Source organism: Lontra canadensis, unplaced genomic scaffold (genome assembly GCF_010015895.1).
Source record: "Lontra canadensis isolate GAN:19392208 unplaced genomic scaffold, GSC_riverotter_1.0 scaffold181, whole genome shotgun sequence".
NCBI lineage: Eukaryota > Metazoa > Chordata > Mammalia > Carnivora > Mustelidae > Lontra > Lontra canadensis.
This window is the reverse complement of record NW_022631175.1, coordinates 867801-880644: the sequence shown is the minus strand read 5'-3', so window position 1 is coordinate 880644 and position 12844 is coordinate 867801. Positions and strand designations below refer to the sequence as shown.

At 58.4% G+C, this 12844-nt stretch overlaps 1 protein-coding gene across 1 annotated transcript; it reads left to right on the top strand.

Annotated features, from left to right (window-relative positions):
• The first annotated feature begins 2186 nt into the window (after positions 1-2186).
• SQSTM1 (sequestosome 1) lies at positions 2187-12786 on the top strand. The gene is made up of 8 exons (XM_032846842.1): positions 2187-2391; positions 4187-4282; positions 4985-5214; positions 5328-5469; positions 6461-6541; positions 10898-11109; positions 11305-11500; positions 12442-12786. The coding sequence occupies exons 1-8, from the start codon at positions 2193-2195 to the stop codon at positions 12591-12593; spliced, it is 1308 nt and encodes a 435-aa protein (XP_032702733.1). The 5' UTR covers positions 2187-2192; the 3' UTR covers positions 12594-12786.
• The last annotated feature ends 58 nt before the right edge of the window (positions 12787-12844 follow it).

Genomic DNA, 12844 nt, shown 5'->3' with positions numbered 1-12844 from the left:
CCCATTCTAGTCCCATTTCAGAGATGGGGAAACTGAAAGGCTTCTCATATGCCTGAAGATGACAGAACTGGTGGATGGTGGGTCTTCCGATTCACGTCCCAGTGGGCACAGGGGAGGTTCGTGGAGTCCTGGGAGGGGACAGGCAGCAGATCTCAGAAGGGGGCCTGGGACCCCAGGGACAGGGTCTGGCTGGCTCTGGTCTCCCTGCTGCCACTGGGGCCTCTTGCAGCTCTGGAGTACTGCTCCCCACCTTGGCGGCATGGCTGCCTGTTAAAATGTCACCCAGCTAGGTGGCAGGGGGGCGGGGATCCCCCCTGTTATGACGGGTGGTCATGGGACACTGACTCACTGCTGGCCAGACCACCTGACCTCTCCCCGCAGGCAGGCGAGAGGGCCCTGCCAGGGGGTTCCCCAGCTGCCGCCTTGTTTACTTCTCACTGGCCTTGGGGGAGGAGAGGAGGGCAGGGCCAGGGCCAGGGCTCTGCTCAGCAGGAGGGCATCCTGGGAAGGCCAGAGCAGGGACTCTCCAGGGGTGGGGCCTCCAGGTTGGCTTCCCTGGGGCCATTTCCTGCCACTCTCTTTCCCCCTAAGCTCTCCATCTGTCCTTGAAAACCCACCACAGTCCCCAATGGGGCCAAAGGGTCAGAAAGCAAAGAGGTTCTGGCGGCAAGTGTCTGTTTCCCCCGCTTATTTGGACAGGGCCTGCGCCTCGAGCCCTTCCTGAGACCGGAGGTTCCCAGGGCCCCAGGGCTTTCCTTCTGCACCCCCACTCGCTCCGATGAAGCCACTGAAACTTGGGGGGAGTGGGAAGCTGGGCTCTGGGTCAAGACTGCCCTGGGACACCTGGGGGCTGCGGCAGCCTCTGCCCAGAGCCACCCCTTGTCCATCCTCTGACCCTGGGGCAGTGGGCATCAGGTCCCTTTCCCAGGCTCACAGCAGGGATGCAGGGAGGGGCTTGCGAGGGTATGTCCTTTTTAAAGGGGTGTACCTACTCTGGACTCCCTGGGAAGGACCATCTACACCTGTGGACAGGTCCCTGCTGTGTTCCCATAAGCAAATCATCTTCACACCTGACAGCCAAGTCCAGCCACCCTTCCCTTCCGGGTTTCCCATCCCTTGAGGTTTTGCCTGCTCCTCCAAACCCCACCATGAGAGGACATGACTCAGCAAGTCTGCCTTCTACTCACAGGACCCCACCTGGGAGACTGCATAGGGTGACCTACCCTTCTTGCCCACCTCCTTGGAAGACCCTCCCCCCACCTTCCTCCAGACCTTGTGAACTGGTGGGTTTGGTTCCATAAAACCGTGTTTCTTGGTTATTAGCTGGACGGCTGTTGGTCTGACTCCTGGGATGTCCATGTGGCCAACAGGCCCGAGGCCACGCTGGCCCTTTGGGCACCACCTGTGGAACTGAACTCTGTGCTGACCAGCAGGGGTCGGGCTGCCCTTGGGGAGTCTCTTGGGTTATAGTGAACACCAGAGGACCACTGAGGCACCAGGGCCAGGTGAGGGTAGGAGACCCCGTGCTCCTGAGGCACCTCTCAGCCTTACCCACCAGGAGCTCCTCTGATGCTCAGGCCCAACTGCGGTTATGTCCCTCACTCCAGTAAGGGGCCATCATGGAAAATGCTGGAGGCGCTGGAACGGGCTGCCACCTGGAAGCCAACTTCTTCCAATGGATGGGAGGCTGTGAAGAGTGAAGTGTCCCGCACAGGACCTCGGGAGCCAGTTAGTTCCGGCCTAGGGCTTCGGGCCGCTGCACTGGGCATCTCCGGAGGCCTTTGTTCTGCTTTGCTGAGTCACGGTCAGGCCCAGGCCTGGAAGGGTTCCGGGGCGGGACCCCCGTGGGTGCTTTCCCGCAGGTGAGGAGGTCGGAGCCCAACCCTAGAGGTCGGAGTCCCGGGTCGGCCTCTTGGGGTCCCGGGGGCACTGAGGACAGTGAGGAGGGGGTCGGCTGTAGGGGGGTGCGGGACACCGTGGGGGGAGGGGGGGGGGGGGGGGGCGACACACGGGAGGGGGCAGCGGGCTCGGGGCCTCGGCAGGGCGGCTCGCGCAGGGCAGCGCAGAGGGGCGGGGCGCGGAGACCCCGCCCCCAGGAGGCCGGCCGGAGCGGGGCTTCCCGTGATCCTTATAAAAGCGCGCGCCCGCCGTCATCTGGGCCCGGCTCGTCCCCAGGCGCCCGAAGGGTAGTGATGGCGTCTCTCACGGTGAAGGCCTACCTTCTGGGCAAGGAGGAGGCGGCCCGCGAGATCCGCCGCTTCAGCTTCTGCTTCAGCGCCGAGGCCGAGGCGGAGGGCGCGGCCGGGCCCGGGCCCTGCGAGCGGCTGCTGAGCCGGGTGGCCGCCCTGTTCCCGGTGTTGCGGCCCGGCGGCTTCCAGACGCACTACCGCGGTGAGCGGGCCGGGCGCCCTCGGGGGACTGCGGGGAGCCGTGACGCCGGCTGGCAGGGCAGCACGGGGCGGGGCGGGCGGCTGCCTCTGCTCCTCCGGCCTGGGGGCGCCCGCGGGGTGGGGGGGGGGGGGGGGCGGGGGGGGGGGGGGGGCCGCCCCCCCGGGGGGGGGGGCCCCGGGGGGGGGGGGGGGGGTGGCCCTCTCGGCGGGGGTCGGGGCCGCAGACCCGGGGCGCCGGCCCCTCCCTCCTCCCTGCGGTGACGTCGCAGGTCGGGGCCCGGGCGCACTGGGGCGTCCTCGCCTGCCGGCGGCGGGCACTCGGGTTACGCTGACCGATTGCTGCGGCCGAGTCGGGGCTGCCTGGGGCCTGGGAAGAGCCGGCCGGCCGCGGAGGAAGGGCTGGCGGGGGAGGCGGGCCAACCAGCACCGGGGCGCGTGCAGGCGGCGCGGCGGGGAGGAGCGGGCGGGAGCGGCCTAGGAGCGCCCGAGGGCGGCCTGGGTGCGGACGACCTCCCGCCGGCAGTGGGCAAGGGGACCCAGTCGGGGCCGTCCTGCAGCAGTGTCAGCGGAGATGCCCAGGAACGCGCTCCGTCTCTTGCGGCGCGGGTGTGGGCCCTGGCCGCTGGGGGTGGGGGCGGGGGAGCCGGTGGGGGCGGGGGGGGGGCGGGCAGCCAAGACCGGCCCCTGGGCGGGGCAGTGCCAAGCCCTCCCTAGGAGCGCTGCCAGCTGGCCCGCCTGGTTCCTGGTTTGTTTGTTTTTGTGACAACTTCATGGAGCTCTAATCCACTTCCCGTGTAACTCCCCCATTGCGGGAACAGTTCTAGAGCCTTTACGTCACCTGAGAAAGGACCTAAGGTTTAGCTAAGGCATAGGTAGCTCTCCTTCTCATTCGCTCTAAGCAACCGCTAATGTTTTTCTTGATGGATTTTCTTATTCTGGACGTTTCCTGTGGACAAGGAACCCTGTATTTTCCTCCTCTTTTGCAACCGGCTTGTACTCAGCGTAACACTTTCGAGGTTTAGGGGCTTGTAGCTTGTGTCTGGACTTCATTCCTTTTTGTGCTGAATAACAGGCCATTCTACGCACATAACCACGTTTTGTTCGTTCGCTCCTTAGCTGGTGGGGGTTTGGGTTATGATGTTTTGACGCTGCGCTTGTTCTTATGGCAGATGTTGTGTCCTGGGCCCACAGAGCTGGCGCAGCCTGCAGGTGCGGGGGATGGTTTGGCCTGCATGGTGGGACTTCAGCACCGTTTGCTAAACTAAAAATCAGAGAGTACATTACAAATCCTGTAGCTTTATTGGGGGCGGAAGCAGGCAGGTGGACTCCTCTTCTTGGCTTTCCTAAAAAGCCAAAGGCCCAAGGCCTTTGGTGGGGCTGGGGCCCCAGGAATCCCTCACGGGTGGGGGTCTGCTACAGTTGAAGATGGGTCTTGGCCTGGCCAGACGCGGACTGAGGCAGTGCCTGCTTAAGGGGCCGCTGGCTCAGAGGCAGAGTGGCAGCTGCAGTACGCCCCCCCCAGCCGCCCCCCGCCCTCAGCAACCCCCATTCGCTGGCACATACTCTGTCCCCCATGGGAACCCAGGGCCCATGTCAGAGAGCTTACCTTCCAGGCAGTGTCACAGTGAGTGGGCAGTCCGGCCTCTGCCCCGCCGGGCACTGGCTCACTCAGGTGTGCCTCAGTTCCTAGGCGTGCAGATGCCCCTCTAGTACCAGCCTAGCCTGTGTCCTTCTCAGCAGCTTGGGTCCAACTGAGAAGCCTCTGGTGCTCACATGCTGTCTTGTAAACAATCTAGATGAAGACGGAGACTTGGTGGCCTTTTCCAGTGACGAGGAACTGACCATGGCACTGTCGTATGTGAAGGATGACATTTTCCGTATTTACATTAAAGGTAAAGGCTTGTTCTGGGGGCCCCCTGAAGCCGGGTGCTTCTTGCTGAATAAAACCTGCTTGAGGTTCTTGAGCAATCCCTTCCGAGGAGCAGGGAAGGTCCTGGGGTTCTTTAAGAGCTAGACTCTGTCCTCTCTGTGCTTGGCCTGAGAGAGGAGTCCCGCAGGGGTTGGGCCTGGGGATCTCTGGGTTCACTCTTTTTTTTTTTTTTTTTTTTTTAAAGATTTTATTTATTTATTTGACAGAGATAACAAGTAGGCAGAGAAGCAGGCAGAGAGAGAGAGGAGGAAGCAGGCTCCCTGCTGAGCAGAGATCCCGATGCGGGGCTAGATCCCAGAACCCTGGGATCATGACCTGAGCCGAAGGCAGAGGCTTTAACCCACTGAGCCACCCAGGCGCCCCTGGGTTCACTCTTGATGCTGCCCCAGCCAGGTGCCAGGGGCGGCTTTGGGGATGCAGTGGGGCAGCAGCACTCCCTGCGGCTTCTCGCTTGCCTGGGCCCCCTGTACTGGATACCAGGCACAGGACTGCGAGCCTCATGGCAGGTTCTTGGGTGCCCTGCTGCTGTCACTTGAACAGCCGGGTTGCACACGGACCCCGTGTCTGGAGAGCAGGACCAGGGGCCGGCTGACTGAAAGCCCCCGCAGTGGGGATGAGCGGGAACCATGGAGTCCCACCTTCTGCCTCTCTGCCCTTCCTGCAGAGAAGAAGGAGTGTCGGCGGGACCACCGCCCCCCGTGTGCTCAGGAGATGCCCCGCGGCCTGGTGCACCCCAACGTGATCTGCGACGGTTGCAATGGGCCTGTGGTAGGGACCCGCTACAAGTGCAGTGTCTGCCCAGACTACGATCTGTGTGCTGCCTGCGAGGGGAAGGGCCTGCACCGGGAGCACAGCAAGCTGGTTCTCCCTGCTGCCTTCGGGCCCTTCCCTGAGGTGAGCGGGGCTGCGCTGCAGGCGGGGTGGGGGGCATGGAGGGCCAGGAGCTGGAGGTGGGGGAGTCCTCTGCTCTGGTGTCACTGGGCCCCTCTGTTCCTCCCCGCCCCCAGGGTTTCTCTCACAGCCGCTGGCTGCGGAAGCTGAAACACGGGCACTTTGGGTGGCCCGGCTGGGAGATGGGCCCACCAGGGAACTGGAGCCCACGTCCTCCCCGGGCAGGGGACACCCGGCCCAGCTCTGCAGCAGAACCAGGTGAGGCTTGCGTCTGCTGGCTTCCGACGGGGGAGGTGGCCAGCTGGCGGCCTGGGAGCCTTCCCCATGTCCTGGTGGTGGTGGTGGTGTCCCTCAGCTCACAGAGCCCTGGGGAGTGGGGAGCATCTCCTTTCTCTTCCTTGCACACATAGAGTGCCTGAGGCTGCTCTTTTGCCTGTACTAGCTGAGTGCTCAGCCCTAAACTGCACCCTCATCAAGCTTTGTTGTTGTTTTTTTTTTAAAGATTTTATTTATTTGACAAGCTTCTGTTTTTTTTTTTATTTTGTTTTGTTTTTTAAAGATTTTATTTATTTATTTGACAGAGAGAGAGATCACAAGTAGGCAGACAGGCAGGCAGAGAGAGAGGAGGAAGCAGGCTCCCTGCTGAGCAGAGAGCCCGATGCGGGACTCGATCCCAGGACCCTGAGATCATGACCTGAGCCGAAGGCAGTGGCTTAACCCACTGAGCCACCCAGGCGCCCCCAAGCTTCTGTTTTTTAAAGTGAGCTCTACACCCAGTGTGGGGTTTGAACTCCCAACCCTGAGCTCTGAGAGTTGCGTGCTCTCCTGACTGAGGCGGCCAGGGGCCCCTGCTCAAGTATTCTGGAGCACAGTCCCGAAGTGAAGAGCTTAACATCTGGCTTGTGTTCCAGAATCCTGGATTCTGGTTTTATTCTGATCTTATTAACTTACTGTCTTCTGATGTCCTCTTTCTTTGGAACAAAGGTGGGGATGTTTGATCCTGATGGGGTTTGAGCTAGAATGTGGTCAGTATTGTAAAGCGCATGTAGCAAATCCCCCATGGGCTGAGCACCAGGGGCACAAAGGAGCCCAGAGCAGGAGAGAGTTCGGGAAGGCTGCCAGGACAAGACCCCCCCCCCCCCCGCCCCGGGGATGGGGGGCGCACCTGTGAGGAAGGTGATAGGATCATATCAGGTATTGAAGTCTGCTTTGTACATTGTTTGTTTGGTTTTTTTTTTGGAAACTGAAGCTGCTGGTCCGTCGGAGGATCCCAGTGTAAATTTCCTTAAGAACGTAGGGGAGAGTGTGGCGGCTGCCCTGAGCCCTCTGGGTAAGTGGTGGCCTCTGTCCTTTGAGAGCAGCAGTGTTTTACTCGGTGAGGGGGTGGCTGGTGGGTTGTTTGTCACCACTTGGGTCGCCGTGGAGGAATGGTGACTTCTGGGCCCTGAGGGCTGGCCAGCATTTGTCGCCTCACACCAGCCTTCGCCGTGCGCTGCACCACAGGCCACTCAAAGTTGAATTCCCTGACACTTTCTGGAACTTTCCCTGTGGAGTGAAGTGGAATCCACAAGTGTTAGGTTGGGATGATCCCAGTAGCCTCTGCTACAGGGCTGGGCCCTGTGGCAGTGGGAGTCCACTAGGACTGGGACTTCTGGTTCAAGGGTGCAGTGGACCCGTGATCTCTGACTAGAGGCTTTGTGATTGCCATGGCAGCGAGTGTCCACGTGTGAGCGGATGCTGATGGGAAGGGGAGGCAGGCCTGTTCTTGCCCCCAGCTTGAGGGCATTTCAGCTCCCCCTCCTTTGGGCAGGGACGGTGCTCAGTGGGGACCTCCTGGCGTTGCTCCTCCGTGAAACAGTGGACTGCAGTTTCACACTGGAGTTAAAGGCTCTGGAGAGCAAGGAAAAGAACGGATGTTTTTAATGCTTTCTAGCAGGATAGCAGAGGGGTGGTGACCAGGTTCTCATCAGGAGACAAGCTGGTGCTGAAGCCCAGCTGCTGCTCAAGGTGCTGTGGTGGGAGCCATGATTTGGGGGGATGGGAAGCTTCTCTTTGGAAGCTGGTAAATGGCCAGTGGTTCTCAAGGCTGGCTTGAGCCTCCGAATCACCAACATGGGGTGTTTTGTTTGTTTGTTTTTTGGTATGTTTTGGCGTATGTAAACTTGTCTAAAATTACTCTGAAGAACAAAGTCTTTCGCTAAAAGAACAAACCAGACAAGCTGGGGAGTCCCAAACCCCATTCTAGGTCCAGGTAGGGAACCTTGAAACTGCAGAGTCCCAGGTCCACCTTCTGGATTCTGGCAAATTGGTCGTGGGTCAGGCCTGGGAGCTGTGAATTTCAAAGGCTTGCCAGGGACTTTGAGTTCCACTTGCTGTCCATCGTGAGGCCCATCTGAGCATGTGACCTGTTTCAGAACTTGACCCGGATTTCCCACTTGGGACAGAGGGGAATAATTTTGGCCAGGCTCAGAGGTGTAGGATAAGGGTAAAGGCCTTTTCAGGTCTTGCAGAGCTGCTGTGTACCCACTAGGGAGGAGCCTGAAGCTCTCGAACAAGGACAGTTTCAGTACCTATGCCTCTGAGTGGTTTCAGTTGAGGAAAGCTACTTGCTGAATTGATTAAACTCTATAGAACTCTGGGTATTTTCCTTCTTAGGAGGTCCTGACAGCTAGGATGACTCCTATGCTAATGGCCTAGAAGGGACTGTTCCCAGAGCAGGGGCCCAGAGGGACAGCCAGTAACACTTCCCAGAGGGCGGACTATATGAGTGACTCAGCAATTTTAAAGCACAGCCTCAAGGCCTTGTTTGGTAGGTGCCCTGAGAGCCAGCTGAGCAGGTCTGCCGCTGAGGCCCAAGACCACTCCCAGCCCGAGTTTGCAGTCACTGACCTCTGCGACCCAGAACCACAGGTCCTTTCCTTGTCCCAGGGTCTTCAGAAGACCCTCCTCTTCACAGGCTCCGGGGGAAGCAGGCCACAACCAGTGGTACAGTCTGTAAGCCCCTAGGTCTCAGGTTATCATCTGTTGGAGAAATTGGGGTTCTAGAATCTCTCTGGTTCATTTACGGAAGTCCTGTCATTTGTCCACATAGAAAACTGAGACTGTGTATGGGTGTTTATTGTATGTCCTTCCAACTTTTCTGTTTGCTTGAACCTTTTTTTTTTTTTTTAAGATTTATTAAAAAAAAATATTTATTTAGAGCACGTGTGGGGGAGGGGCAGAGGGAGAGAGAATCTCAAGCAGACTTCCCAGTGAGTACAGAGCCTGATGCGGGGCTCCAGCTCATGACCCTGAGATCATGACCGGAGTTGAAACTAAGAGCCCAAAAGCTCAACTGACTGAGCCACTCAGACACCCATGCTTGAACCATTCATGACGAAAAGTTGGGGGAGGATAGAAGGAGAAAAAGGACTTAAATATTCAGATGAGGGTATTGGTAGCTAAGCCCGCTTTTATCTCTCTTTGCTCCTCACGCTGTACCAAATTAGCAGTAAAGGGATTAAACACAGGAATATAAAGCAACATGGACAAAGAAAAGGGGGGAAAAGTGCTAGAGAAGGTAAGAAGACCTCACACCTTGAGTGGTGGGAAAAGAGTTTGAGAGTGGTAACCAGCAGCGTGGAAACCCACGGACCTGCTCAGGGGTCCTGGGGCCTGTCAGGAAAGGCCAAGGAACTGGGGAGGGGGTGGTGTGGTTGGTTGAAGGCCACTCTTCAGGATCACGTGGAGATCACTGGCTGGTCAGCCGGCTGCTGGTCGTTGCCCACGCACGCACGTGACCTGATGCTTTGTTGCTGGAGCATTTGACCCAGGGAAACTCCAGCCCTAGGGACACAGGGCAGGGTGAGGCACCAGCCTGAAATTGGGCCCCGTGAATGGGCAGTGGGTCTGGCTGGGGTGTCCCTGCTCAGTAGAGGCCAGACAGGCCAGAGCCAGGTCCCACAGCTCTGCCACTTGGGATCCCGCTGCCTGGCCAGGCACTCAGCCACCCTCCAGAGGGAGACGAATGATGGCTCTGGCCCCTCTGAGAGGGCCTTGGTAGGGTCTGAAGGCCACGGTCTCCAGTCTTTTGGGCACTTCCTGCACATGGACGAGAAGGAACTTGGGGACGGGCTTTACAGGAAAGAGAATGTCAGTGTCCAGCTTTTCCATCCTTGAAAAAAGAACAAGATACAACTGGTATCTTAAGAGCAGATAAACAGTTCAAGAACATTTTTTTTTTTAGAAATTAAGAAAAATAGCCAGAATAAAGAACTTTAAAAGAAGGCTTAGATTTTAAGGTTACTTCAAGGAAATACTCCAAAAACAAAATAGAGGTGAGAAGAGAGAAAAAGTGAGAAGAATCAAGGATTAATTCCCAGATGCCCAGGGTAGGACAGCTAGCAGGAATTCTGTGAAGAGAGCAGACAAAACTGAAGGAAGGAAATGAACAAAGAATATAAGACCATCTTGGCCCAGAGGACATTAACCTCTAGATTGAAAAGGACTCCAAGTGCCCTGGACAGTGACCAGAAAAGATTCCACTCCAGACCTCATTGTCCTGGCGCAGAACCCTCTGGAGAACGGGAGGCTCTGGAAATGCTCCAGGTTACTGTAAGAGCTCGAGAGTTCCAGGGGCCAACACCGGAAGACTGTGGGTCAACCAGTGACTGTGAACGTCTGAACAGAACTGGCTTCTCAACCTTGAGCGCGATTCCCAGCTGAAACGCTTAACGTATGAGGGCAGAGCAAAGCTGTATGTAGTGGCATTCACCTGAACACTGAGTGTGGTTTTCACTGAAGAGTTTCTGAAAGGACAGGGGAAGGGGAGCTAAGTGTTGATCTAGAACAAGAAGCCGTGAACTCGAGCCATCAGAGAAAAGGTGGCGTGGGGTAAAAGCTGTCTTTGGGGAGTGGGCGGGCTATGTGTTGGGGCCAGGAATCTCTGCTTGAGCCTTCTGGAATGGTTGGAGTCTAAGCTGGGGGCATGTGGCCGTCTGAAAAATTAATTAGAAACAGCATCAGTGACTCTGCCCTCCGTCCCCTCAGTGGGCACGTGCACCCTTGTGAGGGGCTGCAGGCGACCTGATGGCTGGCCCAGGCTTCCCTCCTAGTGGGCTTCCCACAGGCCGAGCAGGATTCTTGGGTTTCCTGTCACTGCGCCGCAACCCCCCACCCAACGTGTGAGGCTTCGTGTGGTCCTGGGTGCTGTGGCTGGGGCTCTCTGGCCACGTCTGCTATGTGGCTCCCTGTTTCTAGCCCGCTGCCCACACAGGGCAAACAGGGGCTCTTTATGGGCTTTTCGGCTCCAGTGCTGACCTGGGATGTTCACTGAGATTAGGTTGCATTAACTTGGAAGAAGAGGAAGGGCCAGTTAAGGTGCACAAGTCAGCAGACATGTGCTGGGATCCAAGGTTTGGGGCCAGGGTACGGGCAGCAGTTAGCCCTTGGGGATCCTGAAGGGCAGATGAACGGCCATCTGCCTTGTGGCGGCGGGGGGCTGGCCTTGTGCCTTGGTCCTGCTGTGGCTGTGCTATCCTGTGCCACCCTCCACTCTGGGGCCCCCCCCAGTATGCTGGGTCCCCTCCCCACTACTCTGTGGAGCCCCCTCCTACGCTGTGGGGTCCCCGCCCCACTACACTGTGTCCCCAGCCAGGAGGCCCTCCGGAGACCTCGCAGGTGTTTGCTTCCTCCTCGGTCTCTGCAGGCATCGAAGTGGATATTGATGTGGAACACGGGGGGAAAAGAAGCCGCCTCACCCCCGTCTCTCCAGGCAGCTCCAGCACCGAGGAGAAGTGTGGCTCTCAGCCGAGCAGCTGCTCTTCAGACCCCAGCAAACCGGACGGGGACCCGGAGGGCGTGGTGCAGTCCTTGGCGGAGCGGATGGACAAGGTTGCCCTGGAGTCAGGGCCGCCCGAGGCAAGCGCTTCCTACCTCGACCCCCGGCCTGCACACAGCCCACCAGGCCGCCTTCCTGGCAGAGGGCCGCCTAGGGCGTTTGTGTCGTTCTGCAAACCCGCTGCTTGAACGTTCCTTACCATTTGCAGGAGTGGAGGCTGGGGGCAGGTGGGCTCGGTGCGGGGGTCCTGTGTGCTCACGGGGTTTCTGTTCCAGGAGCAGATGGAGTCGGATAACTGCTCGGGAGGAGACGAAGACTGGACTCATTTGTCTTCAAAGGAAGTGGACCCGTCTACAGGGGAACTCCAGTCTCTACAGATGCCTGAATCTGAAGGGCCGGGCTCTCTAGACTCTTCCCAGGAAGGGCCCACGGGACTGAAGGAAGCTGCGTTGTACCCACATCTGCCACCAGGCAAGTGGCTTCAAGCAATTGTTTCTGCCTCTTTCTCTCTGAACATCCCCTCCCCTCTTTTTAGCGTCCGGACCCAGAATCACGAAGGCCGTCGGACTTAGAGTACGCCTCCAGTTTCCCTGAGGACGGTGTCGACCTCTGGGCGGGGTCCATGGCCAGGGTCCCTTTGGAGCCAGGCAGGACGCCCAGCAACGTGGAGAGGTGGTGTGTGTGTGGCAGTAAGGCCCGGTGGCAGCCTGGAGCACAGCTGAGTAGCAGGGGACAGCTGATCCCTTGCTCAGGCTCGTTATTCTCACAATAACATTAAACAATAAAACTGGTGAAAACACACCTGTGGGCCACATTTGGCCCTTTGGGCTACTGATACTAATCTCTGCCTTGGAGCAGGGACAGCAAGCTATCACTTATAGGCCAAGAACTGTTGTTTTAAAAAAAAAATATTTTTTTATTTATTAGAGAGTATGAGCAGGGGGAGGGGGAGGGGCAAAGGGAGAAGCAGGCTCCCTGCTATGCAGGGAACCCAATGCGGGCCTCGATCCCTGGACCCTGAGATCATGACCTGAGCCGAAGGCAGACACTTAACTGACTGAGCCCCTAGGCAGGTGCCCTGATTTTTTTCATTTGGATAATGGCTGGGAAGAGGTCAAGATGTGAAAACTGGAAGAAGGTCAGATGTCCGTATTTGGGCCGGAAGTTGCCGTGGAGCACGGCTGCGGCCTTCTGTTCAGACTCTATGCTGTTCGCTGTAATGGCAGAAGCGAGTTAGGAGACCATACAGCCTTGCAGAGCTGCTCAAAATCCTCACCTTCTGGCCTTTTCTGGAAAGCACCTGTCTGGCTGTCTGGGAGGGTCGCTATGCTGGGCAGAGGGCTCGTGGAAGGTCTGGTCCCTTGGGTGCTGGCTGGCTGCCCCCCTCACGGCTTCTGTCCTCCTCCTGGCAGAGGCTGACCCCCGGCTCATCGAGTCCCTGTCCCAGATGCTGTCCATGGGCTTCTCCGACGAAGGCGGCTGGCTCACCAGGCTCCTGCAGACCAAGAACTACGACATCGGGGCGGCGCTGGACACCATCCAGTATTCGAAGCACCCGTTGTGACGGCTTCTGCCCCCGGTCCCGTCCCCCTTCTTGTCTCCTGGTCGTGTTGAGCTAGTGTAGAACAGCGGGGCCCCTCTCAGGGCCAGTTTCTCTGCATTCTTCTTCCAGAATCTGGGGGTGGGGATGCACCAGGCCATCCAGGGCAGTAACGCAAGTGATGGGAGGGGGAGGCCCATGTGTGTGGCTGCTGATGTCGAAGTGTCTGCCGGCTCCTGTGGGTGGACGAAGTAGTCCTTGCTGGGAGGACGCGG